Consider the following 22,707-nt stretch of genomic DNA (forward strand, 5'->3'; position numbering starts at 1 on the left):
CCTCCAGCAGGGGTCCTTACACTTACCCTGCACCTCACTTGTAAGTTGCTTTGGATAAGAGCGTCTGCCAAATGAGTAAATAGAATATATAACTGACGATAGTAAGGCAGAACAATCATTGCTCAACTCAACCTTTGATGTTTTAATTTGAGACACTAGTACCTTAAGCACATAAACCTGTTGAACCCAAACAGCAGTTACAGCGCTGTGGTTTGTAGCAAATATCTTGCGAGCACAGCACTGTCAGCTTTCCTCCCCTTTAAAAAAATGTGGTCCAACATCCTGTGTTCTCTAAACCCCAGTGCATTCAGAAGTAGAGCTGCTATAGTAAGAACACAGCCTCACCAGGAGGCAGCATCGTACAGTCAGTAACAGATTTACCTGACAAACCACTTTCATTGATAGAATTTATTTACAGGAGTACAAGTAGAATGAATTAACCTCAAGGCACAGTTAAGCATTCCTTTGTGCTTTGATGTTGCAGGACAGTACAACATAAAGCTGCATACACAAACGTGAGATAGAAATAAACTAGCTTCAGTTAAAGAGTAAAATAAAAAACTGTACACAAAAATAAAGTCTCTTTCTCTAGTCTGCGTTTTCTCTCTTCTTTTTTTTCTTTTTCTTCTCCGTCACAGGCGTTTCTGCCTCTTCTGCTGCCTCTGTCTCCACAGTTTCAGTCTTTTGTTTCTTTTTCTTTTTGGCCGGAGTATCTGTTTCTTCAACTTGATTCTCTGCTGCAGCTGCTTCCTCAACATCAGACTTTCGTTTCTTTTTCTTCTTTGACGTTTCTTCTGCTCCGTTCTCCGCAGCAGGGGCCTCCTCTTCTTGGACCTCCATCTCCTCAGCCGCTTGTTTCTTCTTTTTCTTCTTGACTACGGTGGTCTCAGCTTCTCCATTCTCCACCTTCAAAGAAGCAAGAGACAATACAGTTAAATCAAGTCCTGATCTTGACTTTAAAGGATCTGTTATTCGTAGCTGGACCTTAATTAACTTCAGTGTCTGACTCGCTTCAGTGATCAAGTCCACTGTTTAGGACCAGCCAATGGTTCGGAGTCATGCTGATCTGGCATGTCGTACACTGAGACAGGACCACATACGTGGGTCAAATCTCAAATCAAAACATGCGTGAACCGAAACTAAAAGAAAAGGTTTACCTCAGCGTCACCGCTGGCTTCACCATTAGCTTCCAGCAACTTCTTTTCACGCTTCTTGCGTTTCTTTTCCTTCTTCTCCAGTTTCCGCTTGATCTCTGCGGCAACATCAGTCGCCTAAGACGAGGAAGAAGAAAAAATACATATTTAAATGAAATAGAGACCATCAGGCTGTTCTAGGGAGTTACTATTGCTGTGTCAGGCTCATTAAATCAGTTTTTACCCTCACAGTGAGGTCAGGGAAAGACTTGTCATCATTCACAGAGGAAACAAGTTTCACAAAACATTTTTTGTGCTGATCAGTTTGTCCACATGGAAAAAATACAGATAAACCAAGCTCACCTCTTTCACAGCCTCCTTCATGACGTCCACATTTTTTCGTGGCAATTCACCCGTCTCGTAGAAAGACAGACGCTCTTCCACCTGTTCGCGCAACTTGTCACCAAACACACTTGTGGGCAACTCTGTAAGAAAGTAAACGACACAATCAGTGCCGGCCGAGGAGCACAGCTGGTTTAACGCGTCTCTGAATAGACACGTGACATTGCTCAGGAAATGCATTCTCAACATCAACCCGAGGGATGAATACTGTTGACGAAAAATAGAAGCATCACAGCAATTGTAACAAGTTCAAGATAAGAAATGAACCACAGATCTTCTCACTCACCAGAGAAACAGTCGATACGTGAGGCAATTGTGCACTTGTTTGCCAGATATCTGGAGATGCGGCCTTTGTTCTTGGCAGCGGCGCGTCCAATAAAAGTCGAGTGAAAGATGAGGCCATACTTGGGGGTGTTGCCCCGAGTCTTTAGAGCTCTGTGTGAGAATACAGCTTCTTTCACGTACAAGATAAACAGTGTTTGAACAACATGCGCATTGAATTTTTAATCATTCAACAAAGGGATTTTCCTTAGAAGAGTGTAATCTAATAGCATCACATTGTCTTCACAATTTACCACCACTCAAACTTTAAGAATTAAGACAACGGTTTTAAGTTGCTATTCCAATTTGCTACCTCAGCACTGCGAGTGGCTGCTCAGACTGTGGCGGTGCATTAGGGCGAGTGGGATCACTCCAGAGGAGACACGTCCTCCGGTCACCCAGCTCTGCTCCAGCCCAGCCCTGCCATCACTGCAGCCACTTGTTTCCCCAGCAGGGAGGGGGTGCCCCAGTACCTGAACAGGGCCTTCTCTGCTCCCAGGATCTGGACTGTGGAGGCTGGGTACTTTGCCAGGTTGGTTAAACTGCCGGCATGGGAGATCAGACGAGCTCCCACCTGAAAACAACAGTACCGTCAGTTTCTCTAGGAGATGTCTGTTTAAGTACAGTTACATCTTGTTGTACGCCATGCACACAATTAGGGGACCATCAGCACCAGATATGGTTCATCACACAGGTTCAGTGGATTGACAGATTTTGGTATGACATCATCGGTCCCATGCGTATTGTAAAGCTTCTACTCACCACTTCTCCAATCAATGCTGCCAGGTTTGGAGCCACTTGGCTCATCTTTGACCGCAGGTATTCCTGCAGCTCCAGCCGATAGGCGGCCAGAGACACTACACGATTGGAGAACCTCTCAATGTTGATCAGGTCGATGGGAGAGATGTCCATACCTGGAAAACAGGAGGAGACATTGCTGTATTACCCACAGACTGATTAGTACATGGGGTGATGCTACAACTTTCAAAAAGTGACACTGTCGATCTCAGATGTAATGTGTGCTTGTTTCTCCCGACAGGATCCGCAGTGAGGATTTGTACCATCACTACAGGTTTATGAGAGAAATACTCTGCCCCCCTGTGTTAGGCACCAAGGACAATTATTGGTCCAGGGTGGGCAAAAAAGGGGCACCTGACTGACGCAATTCAAGACTTACAATAATATATTAAAACCCAAAAAACATGTTGTGCTAACCCATGGAGGAGCGTGATGCCTCGAGGATGGCTTGAGCTTTGGCACTGTCCATCACCACCTCCTCCAGGCTTTCCAGACTCTCCTCGCTCAACTCCTTCCTGTTTCCGATGAGCTGAGCCACGCGGCAGTACATAGAGTTTTCTGACACTATTTTGATCAGCTCTGGGAAGTGGTAGCCATACCATTCACTGAAGCCAGAACAGATAGTTAAAATCACGTCCCAATCTAGGAACACAAATACGTGGGCATACTAAAGGAATGACTGCACATCTGAGTCAATTGCAATTGATGTATCACCCAACAGCATTGCCCCACCAGACAACAACTGGATGAGCAGATGTGTTGAGAGGTTAATGTCCCTCCTGTTTCTATACAGCCAGCACTCTAGGGTGCACTGTCTGTGGTAAGCATTAGGAGGATTTGGACAAATTATACATCAAAACAAACATCCGGTTTAAGAACTACATTATCAAAACTTTTTTTTTTTCTTCTTCTACAGTTGTCACCTAAACTCCCAGAACACTGCCATGCAACACAGGAAGCTCAAAGTCAACAGCTGAGCACAGTAAAACCACAGTCTGCAGTGGTTTAGTTTAACGGCACATGAAACATTCTTCTACCAGCAGATACAAATTGTGTTTTAGTGTTGTGATGAGGAATCGTACCGGACACGCATGGAGAAGGTGTTTATGTCTTTGTCCAGCTGATCCAACAGAGCAATAGACTGGATGATCATGTTGTCGGCCCTGTTGACGTTGAACTTCACCTTAGCTCTCGAGTAGCTGTGGCCGAGACCCAGCTGTGCCTTGGAGGCAGCCTGTGCAGTGAGACCTTTCACCAGGGAATGGAAGTGCAAACGCACACCTGGCAGGACAGAAGACACAAAAATGGCTTGTTGGAGAGAACTGGAGCAGTAGCAGAGGAGCATGCGACCAGGGGCTGTTCAGATTTTCAGTATGAACCTTCATTGATTTCAGGGTTATAAGATCACATCACAACAGGCCACATTTCCTGAAGTTCTGAAATCGTGCTTCAGACTTAGAAATGGTCAAACGTTAAAACTTCTCACCTCTGCCTATTTCAGCCACCACACCACCAGTCTGGATAGAAATGCTAAATTCCTCTTGTAAAGCTGCTCCTATTTTGGCATCTGAAACCCCCAACACAGCTTTTTTCTTCCCAGAGCGAGGCAGGTTTGTCTCAAGGAACAACTTCAGATCAGCATGGACCACACCTGAAAACCGAGAAAGAGACAACCGTTTGTACACACTGATCACAGGTGTGCATTGTGACACATCTGACAATTGTACCTACTGAATTTTTGTATGCAAATCTTTAAAGTACAGCATACTGGAAACAGGTCACTGGGTGCATGTGAATATGGGCCGTATTGGAATAACAAACCTTTTGATTTGCAGATTCAAATCCATCCTCATTATGCATCCTCAGATGTTCAGTATCAACATTAAGCTGTCAGCACAGTAACTCAGTGGATTGACAGATTATTAAACATCATCACAACTGAGGACACGTCAACTGTCTCATAACAGAAAACCCACTCACCTTCGGAGATGGCATTCATGTTCTCCAGGGCGGCCTGGGCCGACTTGAAGGGGAAGAAAGCAGCCAGGCTAACCATGCTGTTGAACTTCCCGATGCTCAGGACGCTCTCCTCGACCTGAAACACACACACACACACACGAACACTCACTCAGTTACACTTCCCCCGTCTGTGACAGTACAAACCAGCAGAGATGTGAAGACACCGACCTGAGGCAGCAGCATGCCGATCTCCTCCACCTCTTTGACGGCGAACAGCGCGTAGCCTGCCGCATGCTCGAACAACACGTGCAACAGCACCTAAAGGAGGTTAAATAAATGAATCAGACTTTATAGACAGGGTCACCGGAAGAGACACTGAAACACTTTGTGCCTGAAGAGCAGCACAACAGCTCCCAGTCTCCACGTGGTCCTCTTTCATATTATAATAGCATCATAGCTTACGACACGTTTATAAACTACAACAAACTACAATATTATTAGTTACTCAAAAGTGTCCCATTTCATTGCAACAACTTTTGAACACGGCCACGTTGTCGACGTGATGAACCCACGTGTTGACCTGGGCCTGTGCAGACGGAGCCATGAAGCTAGCTGATGCTAGCTAGCGAGCTAATTTATGAACTTTCATACGTAACAAATGTAAAGGTGAACTCAAGTGCAACAACTAGTGGCACAAAGTCACTAAGCTTTACTTGCATGGTTTCGACTACTACAAGAACTCCCTTTACTCTCTGTATTGACGGTTCAACACGTTTAAAGTTATATTCCTGCTAATGTTAGCCACATGGGTGGCTAACTGCTAAACTCTTACTGAAATGCAGGACAACAGCAATAATCACATTAAATAACTACTTCTATTCTTAAAGCGTTAGTAAAGAGCATCATACTCTAAACCCCGACGGCTACAAACTATCTCTTTTCACCCAGTATCACTTGTCTTACCATGATTAGCAAATCTCTGCAGCAGCACACAGAGCGTGTCCGCTCTGAACCTGCTCCTCGACAGAAAAGACGGCGCTCACACGTTTCAGCAGACTGCCACATGACCCAAACACCGCGATACCAGCCAGACACCGCGAGATCTCGCAGAGAGAGATCCACCTGCTGGACGCAGAGTAGAAAAAGTCCTGGTGCTTAAATAAAATGAAGTAGTTGAACTACTGTTCAATATAGTTTCAGGTACCACGAAAAGATCAAAACCAACAATGTAGTGATTTTTTTTTTTTTTTTTACCATACCAAAGGGATGCAGCACTCAGGGTCAACTCCCTTGAACCAGCTGATTGACCCTGGACCATGTCAACAAAGGGACATTTAATGGCATCATCAGTGCAAGTATTCGATTTCCATCCCAGGGTCACAGTTGTTTGTATAAGTTTATTTTATTGAATATCTTTGGAAAAGTTACTGTAATTTCTTCAAACTAATACTACACACTGACTTGCATCAGTATGATAGTGGTACATGCAGCTCATAGGCTATTCACCATGAGAACCTGCAGTCCTAAAAGGCATTTCACCCTTTCAGGTCAAAACACTACACTTCACACATCCAGGCCCTCCAAAGAAAATGTGAAAAGGGGAAAGCTGCAACTCAAATCACTCCACTTTTCTATGGCAATTAGAAACCCAGTTAAACCTCCCAGAAGTGTACAGTGCACCGCCGCTGTCCCCCAAAAACCCCTCGGTGCAAGTTCAACATCACAGATCAACATCAAGAGAGCTAATTAGTGTACGGTAAGTGAAACACTTGCTACGTGACTAGCCTCAATGGGCTTCCTTGCCAGTGCCCCCCCCCCCCTCCCCGATTGGAAATAATGATAGCCCAGTTTCTATTTTACACATAACAGAGAGTCGTGTTTGTTCAGTGGTACTGAGCTCAATTGGCATGAAATACTAGGAATGACTCATTTAGGAAAAAGCATCAACGAATTCTTTTGTGTTGTGCAGTTTCCAAGGGATGGATGCACGTCGGTCTGTGTGCACACATGTAAATTACAGGAAGCTCATAAATGTGCTGGACATTAGTGCAGAGAAGAGAATTTATGGTGGACCCCTTTAGACACGTTGTCTCCTGCATGGTACACACACACACACACACACACACACACACACATAAATGATGTCCAGCACATTTATCACACAATAATGAAACTTCGCTTCATAGCAGCAGAATATTTTAAAATGAGTTATGAAGGAGTTTTATCCTCCTACTTAGCTGTTTGAAGACTGAATAAGTAGAACATGTGTGATACTACCACGCATGGTCAGCTCACTGCTGTGTGTGATGTGATAAAAAGCCAGATTGCAGAGTAACGCTTGTGTTTCCAGGAACATGGAGAAGAGTGCTTGAAGTAGCCTGTTGAGGAGCGGATGTGAGGGAGGACAGTAAAAAGCTCCGCGATAAGCACAGGGCTTGATAAAAAGGCTGACTCGGACACACAGGCGCTCAGACAGGTGGAGCTCTGCTCACTCTAAAGCACAATAAGCCAAGGCTGACACATCACGTGAGTAACACATGACTTCCTCTGCTTCTGTCTCTCAGGCTTTCCATCACCCTCTCTTGCTTCTTTCTTTCCGTCTTTCTGCCCGTTGATGTTGAGTCTTTATTTTCTCATGTTTTTGCACGGAGCCGTCTCAGCTCTTGTGACTCTGACCCCTTATCTCTCGTCTCAGTGGAGCAGTTTGTTGTTTGTTACATCCATGCTGCAATCCTCACCTCCTCCCGCCTCGCTCTATCCATATCTACTATCTATTTGTCAACTTCTCCCTCTCTCTGTCCTTCTCCTTCATTGTTTCTCACACACACTCCTATGTTATGACCTGTACTGTTGTGTCTTTATTCCCGTGTGTATGTGTCCATGTCCAGGACAGAGCAGAATGACAGTGCATGGATCAGTGGCTGGTTGCGTGGTGGTGGTGGTGTGCCTGATGGCACTGCTAGCTGAGAGGTCAGAGGGACACATCACCTTCTTCAGCCCAAAGGAAATGATGCTGATGAAGGTAAACACTGTGTGTTTAATTGGGCAATGTGCAGTCACAGTAGTACTGAACTATTTTACTAATCATCTTGTTGTCATTGTCATTTTCCCTGATTCCAGCTTCTCTGATGTGTTGATTTTTGATTAGATTTTTTTCAGTTTTATGATATCACTGAAGAAAACAAATGAATCAGAAAAATGAAACCATTAGTTAGTTACATACAGTCTTATACTTTATACTAATTTAATAGAGCATCATGTATTTTCAGTTTCAATGTTACCAGGCTGTCATTAAGGTTTTGTTAGATTATATTATTCTTTAGTTCTGTAGACTGAACAATTATTATTATAATTACTGTCACTGTGTGTAGCAAATAGAGCTTAAAGACCAGTTGATTAATTGATTTGTCAAAGCATATTTAAGCAAAAATGCCTTTACAAACTTTACAGTTGTGATAGTGAATTGAACATTGTTTTTGGTCTGGGAATGTTATTTTGACAAAACAAGGACTTTGTGAAAACGTTATAGTCTTAATGATTAATTCATTTATGTTAGAACGTAATTTCCAGATTAAACAGTTATTGTAATCGTGTGGCCTTCTGCAGGAGCGCGAGGGAAGAAAGGAAATGGAGCCTCTATTGGAGGAGTTTCCGTTTCAAGAGGGTAGCGTCCAACGGGTGGAACGTGGTGGAAATCCTGTGAGCGCACACACACACACACACACACACACACACACACACACACACACACAAACTCTCTCTCTCAACCCCATTATTACCAACTGTGTCATCAAATATAATCCATTAAGGTTTCTTGTGTTTGTGACCAGGATAAAACAGAGGAGAGAGCCGTCCATCTTTCACCCAAACAGCTGGATCGTGTGACTCCGGTGCTCGAGAAGATCGTCCGGGAAATAGTGGATGAGCGTCAGAAAGGTAGTAATGATCAGGCATTTGTTAGAAAAGCCACATTATGACCTCGCGTCTTCTGCTTTGATAGAAACATGATTGGTAAACACATCTTTCAAGTGACAGTGCCTTGATTCAAAACCACCATACTGTCCTCCCACTTTCTCTCTCTGCAGCCAAATAGTGAGACCCCAGGCACGGGCGGGTGGATGCTGGATAAAATCTTCACAAAGCGCTGGATGCTCAAATGTTTTATTAGGTTTTAATGAATCAGTCAATAAAGGCAAGTGATTGTATTTACTGTTGTAATTTCCTTGGCATAGCCTCATGGTAGGCATCTCTGCCATTATCTCTCTTTGATCAATCCCCATTTGTATGAATAATGATTACTCAGGTAATGTCACTCCTGTCATTAAAATGACTTTGTAATATTATGTAATTGATCCAAATGGGACTTGTGCAAGAAAGACAACATTTAGGAAATTTATTTTCTAATAGATGGAATAGATGGAGAGGTGATAATCAGGTAATATAATAACAATGTATGTTATGTATTATGTTTTAAAAAGCCAACAGCAAGAATGCACATTAAAATGATGATATAAATTATAATACAAATATTCAATACATGATTCGTTTGTGTTTTACCTTAAAAAAAAAAAAAGCCAGTTCATGTCACTGCGAATTAAAATCAGCTCTTCACACTGCGTCCGAATTCCTCCGTTCGACGAGAGCACTAAGGTGAGGCTGGAATTTGACCCCTTTTTCTTTTATCAAGCCTCCGTTTGCCCTGATGCTTGTTTCACAGCTTTGACGTTAGCCTCTCGCAGATCTCAAAGTCCTTGACTGCGAGGGCAGTGTCTCGAGCTAAAGGAGCAGGAAGAGCCAGGGAGCAGTCGCTGTCAAAATACTTGCCAGTTATTCCTTCTGTTTCCTCCGCTACAGCGCAGTAGATCGGACTGACTGCACCCTCTTCTGGAGACTGACAGGGAGGAAAGGTGGTTTTGTGAGAGTACAGCTGTTTGTGTGTGTCTGTGCTTAGTTATTAAGTATTCATGATTATTATATTATTACATCTAACAAGCATGTGCGGCACGGTTGAGAAAACAGTTGAACTGTTTCCCAAAACGCAGTTGTACTAAATTCCTCCACAGTTTACACAACGACTTCCAAGTGCAACATGACCCGCTGTGCTCTCTGCACACACATTCGTCACCCTTTGCAGTTTGGTTTTGTTCATGCAGCTTGTTTGTTTTTAGTTATTTACCTTACAGTCAATTGATTTGGTTAGTAATTCATTTAGAGATTGGATGCTACACCAAAATGGTTGCAAATCCGGCAACATGACAATAAGATGCAAACATTCACTTACCTTGAAAAAGAAAAATCCAATTAGCTTGAAAAGACAACGAATGACAAGCGGATAGTGTCTCATCACTTCTGTCATGACAATACCAGGGTGGACAGAGTTTGCAGTGACCCCTACATGTATATAAGCACACAAAGACACACATAACATGAAGAGGACGGAGAGAAACGGTGAGCAAACAGCGGGCGCACATTTTTCTTACTGCTGGTCTTTTAATATGATGCAAAATAATCTAAAAAAATAAAATAAAAGGATTTCCTGATCAACATTTCTGGTTGCATAGCCGTGTGCATATTCATCTAAACAGACACAAAAATATTAAGGTGCTGATTTCATCATACCTGTCCCTTGTAGTCGGCGTGCTAGCTCATTGGTACAGATGGTATTGTGCAACTTGGTGTGGTTGTAGACATGATCCATGTAATAAGTGAGGTTCTCTCCATGAAAATGAGCGAAGTCGACGCGACCCTTCTTATGATTGACTGAACTGACTGTGACAATACGTGCTGGAGATGAGCGCTTCATTAGGTCTGAAATGAAACAGAGACGAGGAGAGAGAAGATATGACAGCCTTGCTGTTAGTGTGTCATGGCAGCTAGAATCATCTCCACAACATACAATATACGATATATGATATACTTGCTGAGTTCAACAAGTTACTCCTCGGTCTTACCCAGCAGCAAGTTGGTAAGAAGGAATGGCCCCAGGTGGTTGGTGGCAAAACAAACGTCAAAACCATCTTCGGTTATTTGCCTGGGTAAACCTGATGGTAGAATAGTTTGAAAAGTGCGATTTGTACACAGAAATATGTATAAAAAACAAACACTTCACTGACATGGTGCATTCTTTAACCATTGTGTCATTTCACAAACACACAGGGACACACACAGGTTTTGTCATATATGAGGACATTGACGCACTTAGTCACTGGAGACCCACACAAATAACCACAAAATACACTGGATACACTGCTCAGCCTGTGCTCAGTTGTATGTTTTCAGCTGTTGCTATAGAGGAAACTTTCCTTTCCTTTTCCAAAAAGCAGTGTTGAGTGTCTGTGCGCCCAGCAATTTACTTTTTTCCTTTTTTTGGTCAGAGACTCATTGAAGTTGGAGGTATGTCTTGTTCTGACTTCCAGATGTGCAACAGATGGGGAAAAGCTGACTGGATGTTGTTAATTTTCTTTCACAATGATTTCATTTATTGTTTTACTTCAGCCAATGTTGGGAGTTTACGAGTGAGTACAAAGCCCAAAGCCCAAAACGGGGTTAACTCTCAACAAAAGAGTCCTTTTCTGCTGTGCACGGGCGTACGTATCACCTGATACTCCGGCATTGTTGACGAGGATGTGGAGAGCTTTCTCCTCCTCCAGGATCCGCTTAGCAAATTCCCTGACAGAGTCCAGAGAAGACAGGTCCACCAGACGCAGGTGGACGTCAGAGTTCCCGGACTTCTCCCTGATTTCTTGAAGTGCTCCTGTCCCCCGGGCCTCACTTCGACAGGCCAAGATAACACGGGCCCCTCGGCGTGCAAAGTCCAAGGCAATGAACTTCCCGATGCCTAAATGAGGAGAGAGTAAAAATGAGTTTTCACTACTTGTTTAGAAAAGTGTCGGACTGCAACCAACAGGTGACTTATTCTGATTATTCCGTCCATGATGTTGAAGAAAACCTTGAACAGCCAAGAACATCCCAGTTTGAAGTGGCAGACCTCTTTGTGGAATTTGCATGTTTGCCCCGTACGTTTTACTCAGAGGAATCAAATCACTTAATTTGGACGCTGTTAACTTAACTTTAAATTGTTCCACAAGATTCAAGCAGCCATTCCTAAAGCAGTGCTGGTACCGAAGCTCCAGCTAGTGTAAGTTATTGGAAGTTATAAGAGTGGGTCAGTGTTCGAGCGGAGTAAACATGAGATAAAAGGTCGAACAAGGACTTTGTGGGTAAATAAGTGTAGATATTATGTCTCTCAGCCAGAGAAGGTCAACCAATCTTAACAATCCCAGTCTTGTCATTATATAACCCCAGTAATAAGTGTAATCACAAGCAAAATCTAAGGGCCTCTGACTGAAAGGCAGCAACATGACAAAATATGACTTCCTCCTAAAATCAAGTACAAAGAGGCAAACTGCTCGCTCTGCTTGTGCACGTAAAGCCATGCGTTTGTTGTGATATACGGCAAGAGTGGTGCAGCTTTCTCATCAAGCAGGAAACAGGACAAACTGGTTATATCAGAAATGCACAGAATGTGTCTTCAGAAACATCTTTAAAACAAACAACTTCAACAAAGCATTGAGCAAAGATCATGAATGCCTGTGTACATGCGATTTCTTTATTTCATTTTTTATTTTTATTAAATTTAAAGATTTAAAACAAACTTCTTTCACTTTCACATTATGGGCTATTTTGTGTTGAATTTTGAGGAGCATAATAAACGTAATCCATTTTGAATCAAGGTGGTGACATAACTAAATGTGGAAAAAGTTAAGCATGGTGAATACTTGGCCAGTTCCTGAATGCGCGGTTCCCACTGTGAAGCATGGAGGAGGAGATGTGTGTATGTGTGTGTGGTTTTCTTTTGTAGTGTGGGTGAATAAATCCAGTTTGTGGAACATAATCTAGATGATTCAGTGTGTATTATAGTAGTGCTCAAACATTCAAGTGTGCATTTCTGAGGAATCATGGCTCTTCCTGTGTTTATAAAGCAGAAAAACAAAGGACGAAGTGGAGCAGCTGTTAATATCCCTCTCTGGATGACAAGGCAATCTGAAATTCTGTCTCTCTTAGTATGCTCTTTACAGTAAGAGGCCATGACAGTGGGAAAGTTTAACTGTTGCTAAACTGAACTTGCTAAACTCCAGATTGTTCATATCCACTCTTAACGTGAGCCAAACCAGAGCAAATGTGGCTTAATGCTCCTCATCCTCACTGAGGACCACTCTCCGTGTGCTTATCTGTGCTATGCTTGATTTTTGTGTGCTTCTGTTCTTCCACCTTTTTCCCATACCCCTTGCTTTTAGAAATTCACCCGTAAAGCACTTTGAACTATGTTAAAACCCGACCAGGTTAACATTATACCAAAGGTAAAAAAATGAATGTTTTCATACATGAGGCCAGAGCAAATGGCTGTTGTTAATATATAGACTAATTATGGTAAAAGAGTAGTTACTCTCTCTAGAGTAGACATAAAAACATCATATCAGAAAAATACAACACTGAACTTAAGTAAATGTATTTGGGCGTGTGATTCACAAACTGTTCTGCAGGATATATTGTAATTAACACTTGCTCCACTACTGCCAACTACTGAAACTTAAAGTGATGGAGACTAATAATGTCTTTAAACCAACGCATAATTCAATGACACCTGTTTTCATGTCCTGTGTTGTAACATGTGAATCCAGGTGATAGGACTACTTAACAGAGAACTTTGTATCACAGTGTGTTGACACTTTAACGTGTAAAGGAATCATTAACATAACCAGCATATTGTAGTTAGAGTCAGAGCCCTAGAGATAGAGGAGTTGCAACAGAGAGGGGTCAAAAATGATGGGTCATGTGATTCATTTATCCAGAAGAGGACTCAGCTACAAAAAACAACAATTTTACACTGGAACCAAAAAAAACACCTGGTTCAACAGCACCTGTACAACTAGTTCCCAGTGTTTGAATCTCCAAGACTTTGATAAAACGGTTAAATAACTCTTGTAAAAAAATTCATTCATTTATGTTGCTGTTGCATTCAAATACAGTACACATGTACTGTATTTGAATGTACATGAGGAAATGAACTTAGTTACTTTATATAATAACAGCAGTGAGCACTTGAACTGAGTGAATGTATGAGTGAAGATGTTCGGGACGTACAGCAGTAAAGTCAGACTTTGTGTTAGTCTAGATGATCACATACACTTAATGTATGTTTCAGGAGCAAGTTCCCCCTTCTTTGAAATTATTATTACTAGTGTGGTTTATGATTGTGGTTATTAAATGTTATTGTCCACTGATGTCTGCCTCCTTTTTGGATTACATCCTGTAGGTGTAGGTGTAGGTTTTGGTCACTTTTTTTTTTTTTTTACCATCCTCCCTCTTGCTTATCAGGAAACAGCACTCCAGAGTCAAGAAAATGTGACATTAACAGATAGGAAAGTTGTCATATTATGCTGTGGCTCTGTTTACTTTGCTTGGTCACAAGTTATTACATCTAAACGCGCTAAAGGATAAAGATCAGCCATTCACAGGTCCGCAGCGTTGCCACATTCAACAGCACTGAGGTGTGCATGCCTTCATGCGAGCAGGTTCAATGTGCCCTACCTGTGTTGGCTCCAGTCACTATAGCAGTCTTCCCCTTGAGCTGCACGTCGGAGGCTTGTGGATCCCAGCGACCTCTGCGCTGCAGGCGCACCACGACCGCCAGCAGCGCCGTGGAAACTGCCCACACCGGGTGGCAGAGAAACCCCATCCAACTCATTTCGCCGCCTGACCTGAGCGTCTGCCACCAGCAACTGAGAGACAAGTCCGAGAGAGGCTGGCCAGCGTGCCCCAGTAGGTGTGCCCAAAGGTCCTCTAACACCTGCTGTTTCTGGTTTTTTTTTTCGGTCCTTTGACGCAGTCCTGTGAGCTGCTGGGACAGAGGGGCTGTGCTTCTCAGTGAGCTGCTTGAAATATGAGCAGCTTACATCTGGTTGCAATTTCCTGAACCCGTATTTCTAACAGTCAAACACAAACATTCCTCTCAATCAAAACAAATGCCAGCTCAATATTTAGCCAGATAGTGACTGTCATGTGGAGGACTAGACCTACAGGGAGCGCTGGAGGCTGCTTTGGTCTATTTCTGTACAGTTTGGCTTTGCTTGGATGTTTGTGGCTGTTTTGTACACTCAAAAATACTATTGGGCTGTCTAGTCAATTCCCTAAATGTATTTCAATTGTTTAAGCTGCAGTTTCACAGATACTAAATAATGTGAGCCAGTAGTTTATTATAAAGTTAATGCAATCAAGTCGGTGAAGATTCTCGGTGATGAGGTTATCTCGGGGTTATCTGGAGGTTGAGTCATGACTAAGATGTTCAGTTGCCATAACTCAACTTCCAGATAATGTTTACTATAGTGTCATAGTCCACTTACTGCTTTCATTTTGAAACCTAGAGGCCCAGACGACGCCAGTTTACTTTGTGCCGGATGACAAATACAAAAAGTTGAAAAGAGAAGAGTCACACTTTTAATAAATCCAGAGACCCTTTAAACCAAAATTAAAAAAAGAAAATCTATTTGAAATAATAATCGGTCAAAACAGATTTAATCAAATAAAGAGGAACTAACAGAAATAATATTTAATGTAGTATTTAAAGATCTGAGATCGCAGTGAAATCAGGAAAAAACTTACATTACTTACTGACAGCCGTTTAGTCTTCTGGACATTCAGAATCCAGAAAATACTTTACCAACATACAGTTCCCAATATTAAAAGTTGGTAGGAACAGGAAAGGTAATCCATCACTTGCAGATACAGGAAGTTTACATTATCTTTGCTGACTCTGTACTTACCAGATCTGGGTTTTCAGGGTGAAAGTTTTGTTCTGAAACAACTGTTGTGCACATTTTTGTCCCCAAGAAGGAAAAGATTACTAACAGTGTGATCTGAAATTGAGTGGAAGTCAGGAAAAATGGGCTTATTATTATTATTAGCCTATTCTTTTTATATTTTGTTTTAGTTTAAACTATGAAGTGTGTGTGTGCATTATTACAGAAGAAACAAAAATGCTTAATTTGTGCCTCGAAGCACATATTTACATTTAAAAAGACCAGATCATATGAATTGGGTCTGATGATGTTTGTCTGTGTAACAGTCAACAGAGAAAAATAAAGAAATGTATTGTTGGTCGGTTTATGTTACATAGTCATTACAAGTGTATTTCAGGTATTCCTCATCTGAACTTTGAATAAACCTTTAGTTCAAGATTTACGCTACAAAAGATCCTGTGTAGGGGCAATACGTTCTCCTCCTTGTTCTCTGTGGGACGTCTGGGGAAGCTGCTTCAACCACGTGTCAGGTGATGCTGCTACGTCACCGCTGCACACGGAGTGTAAGAGCATGTGGTCACCACCAGTTCACAGTGCAAGAAAGCCAGAAAGAGCAAGAAATAATAATAATAAAAAAAGGCATGGACGTTAAGCTTATCAGTTTATCAGACACTGAGTTTAGGCACAACTCTGCTTTAAGGCACCACTTTATGTCAGCATGCTGATGTTTATCACGTAGGCTATAATGTGTTATACTGTGCTCACCATCATTACATGCTTATATTAGCTAAATAGAGCAAATCACAAGATACAGCACAGCGCAGATCTGACAGGAATGCTGTTAGTGCAGTTAAGTCACGTGATCATCAGTGTGATTACAATTCATCCTAATAAAATATAAAATAAATAACATATCAAGACAATCCACTCAAGAGTTTGGGTGGGTCAGGTTTGTAGTGATTCATTTCCAAGTGTGCACACATTTATTCTGAAAAGACTCACTCACTTACCCCACCCCAAGTCTAATACCAAACTGTCATGAGCACAAGGTCAGTTATCCCGTCTCTGCATATCACTTTTTTATTTAAGTACTGTTCACCACAGGCCTATCTTCACACAGTCTGACAGCAAAGGTTACACTGACTCTTATTATTATTATTATTATTATCATAAAATAGAGTTTAACAGTGCTGTTTATATCCATTTCTGTTAAATCTACCACAGTGTCTTAGCACTTTATGTCAGTTACAGGGTCAGTAAATATTTCTGTTTTGCACATTAGGTTCATTTTTTGACCTTTTCCTTTCCTGCTCAAGTACCATCAGATAATGCAAAGCCATTGGAGGATGTGTCTGTGTTTCAGCATATCCTGGAGGAGGGGGGGTTGGGTCAAGGTTATAAAAAGAGGACTAATCCCATGTGGTATGTATGAGAGAGAGAGAGAGAAAGAGAGAGAGAGAGAGAGAGAGATACACACAAGAAGAGAAATTGAGTGGAGAAGAGAAGTCAGGCGGGAGGTTGTAAATAGCCAGAACCAGACTTGTGTGTGTGTGTGTGTGTGTGGACAGTTCTTTAAGGGAGCCCGAACTTGATCTTTTAGTTTGGTAAATTAGAAAAGAAGCTCAACAAAAACAAACAACTGAAAGGAAGAGAAGAAGAAGAAGAAGACATGAGGGACTATGTGCAGTCTGTGGAACTTGGGGTCTCTCAGCAAAAAGGAGTCAACGTAACTCAACCCAAAGTTTGGCTAAAGAATGAATTTGTGCGTGTCGGACTTGCTGAATCCCTTTGCACATATGTCATGATGGTAAGAGAGAATTCACCATAACATACGTCCACAGCTCTGTTATTTTGACAGCATGTGTTGTATTAATATACCATTTTGAACTTCACATGTTATTTACGAGCTTCCCCCCACATAGCAACATACCTATCTAGGACGACCATATGTCATTAATTATTAATGCCCATGCTCCCGACCCTGATAACGTGCCCTCTCTTGCACAAACGTGAGCGTGTCTCACAGTCACATGGCAGGGGTCCTGGGTGGTGATTGGTAGGTCCAAGTGGGTGACATCTAGTGTTACCAGAGGTCAGGCAGTGGGCCGCATGGAGACGGTTGCAAAAGTCACGTGTTATCTGTCAGCTGTTTCGATAGAACCCGGGATGAACTATACATGCAGACACATGGAGGAAACACATGTTGTAGAGAAGCACACAAGAGAGCACACAAACAGGCATTGTATGTTTTATATGAAGATCTAAACCTTAACCTAATATACATGACTTTAGTAGCAGGAACCAGACTTTTCCTGTTTCCTGAGTGACTAACTGCAGTTTTTGTGTGGGTCAGTCTTTTTCGGAGTGACCACAGCCTCTTTCGTGGAGCTAAAAGTTAAAAAAAAAAAAAAAAAAAAAAAAAAAAGCTGTAGTTTCTCTTTTTAAGACTTCTCTTTTAAACAAAACACTCACTCCTCAGTTAAACACTAGCACGCTGACTGACTCAGTCACGTAGGTGGCACAATAAAACATGTTTAGCGAATGTCCATTGCATTGCTTTCCCTAAATTCATTCAGTTTCCACTTCACTGTAATCCTCATCTGTGACCTCCAGTGTGTTGTTGGTTCTCTCTGTGCCTGTAGGTGTTTGGCTTGGGGTCCGTGGCCCAGGTAGTGACAGGTGAGGGAGCATTTGGACAGTACCTCAGCATAAATCTGGGTTTTGCGCTGGGTGTTGCTATGGGGGTGCATGTCGGAGGGAAAGTCTCAGGTACGAGTTCTGCGAACCCCACATTCAAGCATCCTTACAAGTCATCCCAGTCTTTGTGAAGCTGACATACAGTTGTTCTCATGCTTTCTTTGTTCCATCAGGGGCTCACATGAATGCAGCTGTGTCGTTCACAATGTGTACATACGGTCGCCTTGCATGGAAGATGTTGCCCGTTTATGTTTTTGCGCAGCTATTGGGATCATTTTTGGCAGCAGGGACGATTTATGCCGTCTACTATGGTGAGGGCACACTACTAGATGCTAGACATCTGTACTGTCTTAACTTATTGTATAGTTAGTTTTTCTTGCTCAGGTCTTTGCTGTATTGTTACCTGTATGTAAAACACCAATAATATTTACTGTATGCAGAAGCCATCCATGATTACTGTGGCGGAAACCTGACTGTGACTGGTGTTAAGGCCACAGCCGGTATCTTTGCCACATATCCTGCACCATACCTCTCTTTGTTGGCTGGGTTCTTTGACCAGGTAGTTATGAAACTGGATTAAGTTTGCTGATACAAATCAATAGCATCAGCATATATTTTTTTTGCTGTATTGTTATCTTGGTGTGTTTCTATGTAATGTTTACGTGAGTGTGTGTGTATATATATATATATAACAGGTATGTGGCACTGCAATGCTTCTGCTGTGTCTGATGGCTCTGTCCGACCAAAGGAACAAACCGGCTGCAGCTGGCAGCGAGCCTCTTGCAGTGGGTCTCCTGGTGCTGCTAATTGGCATTTCTCTTGGTAGCAACAGTGGCTATGCTATCAACCCCACCAGAGACATCGCACCCAGGGTCTTCACTGCCATAGCAGGCTGGGGAGCTGATGTGTTCAGGTACACAAGATTTATTTGGTTTTTAGCCAGGGTCACTTTAACTTAGGGTCACTAAAGGATGAAACAGCTCTGTTAAAGATGAATTAACACATAGTTTCACATAGTAATCTATCTGATCTATTTGTGTGTCTTTTTCATGCAGGTCTGGAAATGGGTGGTGGTGGGTGCCTCTAGTTGCTCCCCCGATTGGAGGAGTGTTAGGTGCTGGGATATACAAGGTCTTTGTGGAAATGCACCATCAACCTGTCTCTGGACAGGGTGGACAACTGGTGGAGGAGTTACAAGAGGAGAATACGCCTCTGGAGAAACAAAAATACATCTCATCTGGAAATGTATGTGTGTGAGACAAATAACAAAGTAGCATGTAAAGGTTGTGTAAATGTATGTGGATATTCTGTGGCAGTTATAGTAATGGTAAAAAGCTTAAAGTTTAGACGTAGACAAGCTCTGTGGCTCATTGCTCCTATCCATACTAATTAATAATAATACTAATTATAGCATCTAAAAACAGCCATCATGAAAAAAAACAAAGCACATTCATGGCTTTTATGTTTATGTTATCTTTATATTATCGAGGCAACAGAGGAACACTTACGTAAGCTTGGGGTTTACAGTGCACAGAAAGAAATCAACCGAATATTGCACTTTAACAAACATGCCTTCTCTAAAATAAATTCCAAACAGTAGGTGTTAGCGCTTCGCAGCTTGAAAGAGCAACAGCACAGCCCAAGATAATCATCTTTCCAACAATCCAGCGCACAGTGGCAAAGAGCCCAAAAGTGTATCTTGATTTATTATTATTGTGTATATTATTATTAATACTGATTTATTATAAGCATGTAAAAGCTCTGAGGCTGAACACAGACTTCACATTGTGGCTTGTATCTTTTATATTGAATCGTGATCATTTTCTGTGAAATCGCTGTTTTTTTTTTTTTTTAATTTAAAGTAAAGTGTAAATAGGCTCCAGCTGTACAAGCATGTTTATTACCTACCCAGTATTATTTTCTTCCCCTTTCTTTAAATTTTACAGTCACAGATTTACAGTATATACCCATTTTCAAACCTCTTTTATTATTTTACATTATTTTAAAATAATACATTTAAAATTGAAATATATACAAACCAAATGAAACCAAACTTAGTTATAACAACTAGATTTACAAACCGCAAAAGTCTTACTTTTTGTAAACTGGCTGCTTAAAACTGTTTTACCAGGAGGTGTCACTAGTGAACTCTATGTTAAAAGTGACTGTGACTAATGAATCTATTGCTGATGTAGCTGGCTGATTCAGAAAGCCTTGTTTACCACCACTAACACTCAGCAGTGAAAGGTAAATAAAACTACTTTAAATACCTAATCATAAGCAAAGTTAGAAACATTTTTCCTTCTTTGTCTTTACTCAGAGGGGAATCTCTTCACCGTTTTGCCCCACTTTGTCTTCCTGCACTGCCTTGGCTCTTGGCAGAGTTTCCTAAGCTGGTCTGTGCTGACTGCTTCTTCTTGGGGGCGGATACCTTGGCTTTGCCTTTAAAGGCCTTTATAGGGTCCAGCTTGTTGAGATAAGAATCTCCTGCAGGATCAGCCAGGCTGAGCTCACAGCTCACAGTCAAGGGCTGATAGAGGGATGCCCACTGCTAAAGAGGGAACAAGATATAGAGAGTTTAAAATAATGTATATAGTTATGCAGACCAAATTCCAAAATGAATTTAACAGTAGGGGCGCTACATAGAATTTATAATTATTATTATATAATTATTACTTCCAGGCGAGTTATGAAATTCTACATCTCAGGAATTCAGTGCATAGGTCTAAAAGTACTTGATGAGGCTGTGATGATGAGGGGACTTGGAGTTATCTGCAATTTTTATATTTAAGCTGAGGCAAAACATGTATATGCTTTGTGTTGTGTCGTCTTGTGTAAAATCGTCAAAGTGGTATCTTGTAAAGGGAAAATAATTAATTAAATACATTTTCTACACCTGCAATGGCCTTAAGTGTTGTTAATATTACAAAAGCCTACAACACAATTTGATAAATCGTAACTACACGTTCTTTGGTGAAGTGTGGAAAAAGAAATGTAAAGGTCAAAAAAAAGATTATGTTGAATTATAGCTGCAGCAGTGTTCTACTGAAGCAGTTGAAGGTTTCAGAGCAAGACTGCCATTTGCAATTTAAATCACAGTACAGTACATTATCTCTAAAGGAACAATCGGGACTCTTGCTACCTTGGCCTGTGGGCTGGGACCATATGGGGTGAAGGCATACTGCCACTCGGGCAGACCGAGGTGGGTTATCATCAGTCGGTAGTAGGAGGTGAAGGTTGCTGTCAGAAAATGCCAGCACAGAGAGCGATCGAGGAACCAAATTTCACTCTGCTGGGCTACAACACCTTTAAAACACAATGCACATGATAATATAATGGGTTAATCATTTGATCATAACCTAAAAATTGACTGAACTAAATACCTGCAGTGCAGTTTTTGTAGACTAGGCACACTTTGCCGTTCCCACCACACGAATCCAGCTCGAAGATGCGGCTCCGTGAATCAAAATGGGGTGCTGCAGGAGCATGCTCCGACCCTGGCAGATAGCATTAATGAGTCCTGAATAAATATTTACATTCCAATCAACGCTTCATTCATTAGCCTGCTTTCAGCACAACTGAGCACAAGTAAACAGACTTAATCCAACTTGGCATGCTGTAATTGTTGAGTTAGGCCCACACGAGGCTCTGACAGGTGAACTGTACCACTTTCTGAGCTGTTCTCCTCCCAGTCCAGGTCAGCCAGCGATGGTGCATTAGGAAGAGAGAAAAGGGATACTGGTTGGAGCAGTGGGCACAGCCTGGCCACACTGTTGATCATCATATATCCTAAGGGAACGCACTCATCTGAAAGACACAAGTGTGCTATCTTTAATGAAATTATATTCTAAGCTAGGATGTTATCTTGATAGTGTCCTTTGATTTGAATAAATGAACACTGACAGGACATCAGTCATGAGGTTGCTTACTGTCTAGTTTAACACTCCAGGTCAGTGTAAATCCATCAGTTGTCAGATAGAAATCTCGCAGGTCTTCTGGTAAAATACAAGTATTTTTCTGAGGAAAGACGCAGCTCATTAGCTATACATGCAACAGATAATCTATCTAGATTTGAACACCTTTAAGGTTTATGTATTCACCTGTTCCCATGATAACAGGTTCCTCTTCTCTGCAGGCTCTCTCTCCGCAAAACGCACATCGACCACACCGGGCATGTTTTCTAGCACAACAGGGACATTAAAGGACATTTAGTGGCACCACCAGACCAGCCTCTTTGCTAGCTAGCCCGATCAATTACACGATTTGCTAGTGTCATTGTAAGAAACATATACAAACGGAAATACACACCGAGTATTCGGGTAATGCCAAGCGTCAGCCTCTCAGCAACCCCTTTAAACGCTAAGCTATCCTTTAACTCTTCCATTTCGAGCAGTGCAAGGACAACTTTGTACAACAGCCCGTCTGCATCACCTGCAGCTCTCTGTCCTGCATCATGCACCGAGCTCCAAACGCATCGACACGCAGCGGAAGTGAGAGCTACGGCGTCTCGACGCACAATGGACACAGATTTAGACCAATAGAAAGTCGAGTTTCTGGAGCTTAGCCAATCGGCTCGTCTACTGCAGCCAATAGGCGGG

The 22,707-nt window shown here is 42.0% G+C and overlaps 5 protein-coding genes and 2 non-coding genes across 9 annotated transcripts; 2 read left to right on the forward strand and 5 right to left on the reverse strand.

Moving 5' to 3' along the window:
• Positions 1-393: 393 nt before the first annotated feature.
• Positions 394-5,679, reverse strand: nop56 (NOP56 ribonucleoprotein homolog). Its single transcript, XM_026349523.1, has 12 exons — positions 5,577-5,679; positions 4,842-4,931; positions 4,635-4,749; positions 4,141-4,305; positions 3,737-3,935; positions 3,072-3,259; positions 2,619-2,770; positions 2,330-2,430; positions 1,822-1,970; positions 1,497-1,618; positions 1,158-1,271; positions 394-906 (listed from the first exon to the last, which is right to left on the reverse strand). The coding sequence occupies exons 1-12, from the start codon at positions 5,676-5,678 to the stop codon at positions 589-591; spliced, it is 1,815 nt and encodes a 604-aa protein (XP_026205308.1). The 5' UTR covers position 5,679; the 3' UTR covers positions 394-588.
• Positions 1,350-1,417, reverse strand: LOC113155554. Its single transcript, XR_003298162.1, has one exon. It is a non-coding gene; the product is annotated as a small nucleolar RNA SNORD57 (small nucleolar RNA).
• Positions 2,878-3,008, reverse strand: LOC113155547. Its single transcript, XR_003298155.1, has one exon. It is a non-coding gene; the product is annotated as a small nucleolar RNA SNORA26 (small nucleolar RNA).
• A 1,238-nt stretch (positions 5,680-6,917) lies between the features above and the next one.
• On the forward strand, positions 6,918-9,080 carry mlnl (motilin-like). 2 transcript variants are annotated; one of them, XM_026349647.1, is made up of 5 exons: positions 6,918-7,139; positions 7,502-7,635; positions 8,220-8,312; positions 8,444-8,549; positions 8,699-9,080. In XM_026349647.1, exons 2-5 carry the CDS (start codon positions 7,513-7,515, stop codon positions 8,704-8,706), a joined length of 330 nt encoding a protein of 109 aa, XP_026205432.1. In that variant the 5' UTR covers positions 6,918-7,139; positions 7,502-7,512; the 3' UTR covers positions 8,707-9,080. The 2 variants fall into 2 exon arrangements, with proteins under 2 accessions (XP_026205432.1, XP_026205431.1); XM_026349646.1 differs by lacking the exon at positions 6,918-7,139 and having other exon boundaries at positions 7,166-7,635.
• zgc:64106 (uncharacterized protein LOC393348 homolog) lies at positions 8,759-14,531 on the reverse strand. Its single transcript, XM_026349645.1, has 6 exons — positions 14,205-14,531; positions 11,212-11,451; positions 10,565-10,654; positions 10,233-10,421; positions 9,895-10,004; positions 8,759-9,504 (listed from the first exon to the last, which is right to left on the reverse strand). The coding sequence occupies exons 1-6, from the start codon at positions 14,359-14,361 to the stop codon at positions 9,325-9,327; spliced, it is 966 nt and encodes a 321-aa protein (XP_026205430.1). The 5' UTR covers positions 14,362-14,531; the 3' UTR covers positions 8,759-9,324.
• A 2,323-nt stretch (positions 14,532-16,854) lies between these two features.
• On the forward strand, positions 16,855-19,425 carry aqp7 (aquaporin 7). 2 transcript variants are annotated; one of them, XM_026349274.1, is made up of 6 exons: positions 16,855-17,219; positions 18,055-18,181; positions 18,283-18,420; positions 18,550-18,668; positions 18,805-19,022; positions 19,165-19,425. In XM_026349274.1, the coding sequence occupies exons 1-6, from the start codon at positions 17,082-17,084 to the stop codon at positions 19,364-19,366; spliced, it is 942 nt and encodes a 313-aa protein (XP_026205059.1). In that variant the 5' UTR covers positions 16,855-17,081; the 3' UTR covers positions 19,367-19,425. The 2 variants fall into 2 exon arrangements, with proteins under 2 accessions (XP_026205059.1, XP_026205060.1); XM_026349275.1 differs by lacking the exon at positions 18,055-18,181 and having other exon boundaries at positions 17,133-17,219.
• A 148-nt stretch (positions 19,426-19,573) lies between these two features.
• tpgs2 (tubulin polyglutamylase complex subunit 2) lies at positions 19,574-22,583 on the reverse strand. Its single transcript, XM_026349276.1, has 7 exons — positions 22,418-22,583; positions 22,210-22,289; positions 22,039-22,126; positions 21,776-21,916; positions 21,493-21,606; positions 21,252-21,415; positions 19,574-20,660 (listed from the first exon to the last, which is right to left on the reverse strand). The coding sequence occupies exons 1-7, from the start codon at positions 22,491-22,493 to the stop codon at positions 20,442-20,444; spliced, it is 882 nt and encodes a 293-aa protein (XP_026205061.1). The 5' UTR covers positions 22,494-22,583; the 3' UTR covers positions 19,574-20,441.
• Positions 22,584-22,707: the final 124 nt, after the last annotated feature.

This window comes from Anabas testudineus, chromosome 5 (assembly GCF_900324465.2).
Source record: "Anabas testudineus chromosome 5, fAnaTes1.2, whole genome shotgun sequence".
Lineage (NCBI taxonomy): Eukaryota > Metazoa > Chordata > Actinopteri > Anabantiformes > Anabantidae > Anabas > Anabas testudineus.

Excerpts from the sequence above, each read along its gene's own strand:
- nop56 (XM_026349523.1), bottom strand. The coding sequence starts at position 5,678 with ATGTGGCAGTCTGCTGAAACGTGTGAGCGCCGTCTTTTCTGTCGAGGA. Across the intron at positions 4,750-4,841 it reads TCGGCATGCTGCTGCCTCAG|GTCGAGGAGAGCGTCCTGAG; the intron begins GTCGGTGTCTTC and ends TGTGTGTTTCAG. Across the intron at positions 2,771-3,071 it reads GGCATCACGCTCCTCCATGG|GTATGGACATCTCTCCCATC; the intron begins GTTAGCACAACA and ends CCTGTTTTCCAG.
- mlnl (XM_026349646.1), top strand. The coding sequence starts at position 7,228 with ATGTTGAGTCTTTATTTTCTCATGTTTTTGCACGGAGCCGTCTCAGCT. Across the intron at positions 7,636-8,219 it reads AGGAAATGATGCTGATGAAG|GAGCGCGAGGGAAGAAAGGA; the intron begins GTAAACACTGTG and ends GGCCTTCTGCAG. Across the intron at positions 8,313-8,443 it reads TGGAACGTGGTGGAAATCCT|GATAAAACAGAGGAGAGAGC; the intron begins GTGAGCGCACAC and ends GTTTGTGACCAG.
- zgc:64106 (XM_026349645.1), bottom strand. The coding sequence starts at position 14,361 with ATGAGTTGGATGGGGTTTCTCTGCCACCCGGTGTGGGCAGTTTCCACG. Across the intron at positions 11,452-14,204 it reads AGTGACTGGAGCCAACACAG|GCATCGGGAAGTTCATTGCC; the intron begins GTAGGGCACATT and ends CTCCTCATTTAG. Across the intron at positions 10,422-10,564 it reads TCTTACCAACTTGCTGCTGG|ACCTAATGAAGCGCTCATCT; the intron begins GTAAGACCGAGG and ends GTTTCATTTCAG.
- aqp7 (XM_026349274.1), top strand. The coding sequence starts at position 17,082 with ATGAGGGACTATGTGCAGTCTGTGGAACTTGGGGTCTCTCAGCAAAAA. Across the intron at positions 18,182-18,282 it reads TGTCGGAGGGAAAGTCTCAG|GGGCTCACATGAATGCAGCT; the intron begins GTACGAGTTCTG and ends TTGTTCCATCAG. Across the intron at positions 19,023-19,164 it reads TGGGGAGCTGATGTGTTCAG|GTCTGGAAATGGGTGGTGGT; the intron begins GTACACAAGATT and ends TTTTTCATGCAG.
- tpgs2 (XM_026349276.1), bottom strand. The coding sequence starts at position 22,493 with ATGGAAGAGTTAAAGGATAGCTTAGCGTTTAAAGGGGTTGCTGAGAGG. Across the intron at positions 21,607-21,775 it reads GGAGAACAGCTCAGAAAGTG|GGTCGGAGCATGCTCCTGCA; the intron begins GTACAGTTCACC and ends GCTATCTGCCAG. Across the intron at positions 20,661-21,251 it reads GTCCCAGCCCACAGGCCAAG|CAGTGGGCATCCCTCTATCA; the intron begins GTAGCAAGAGTC and ends TTCCCTCTTTAG.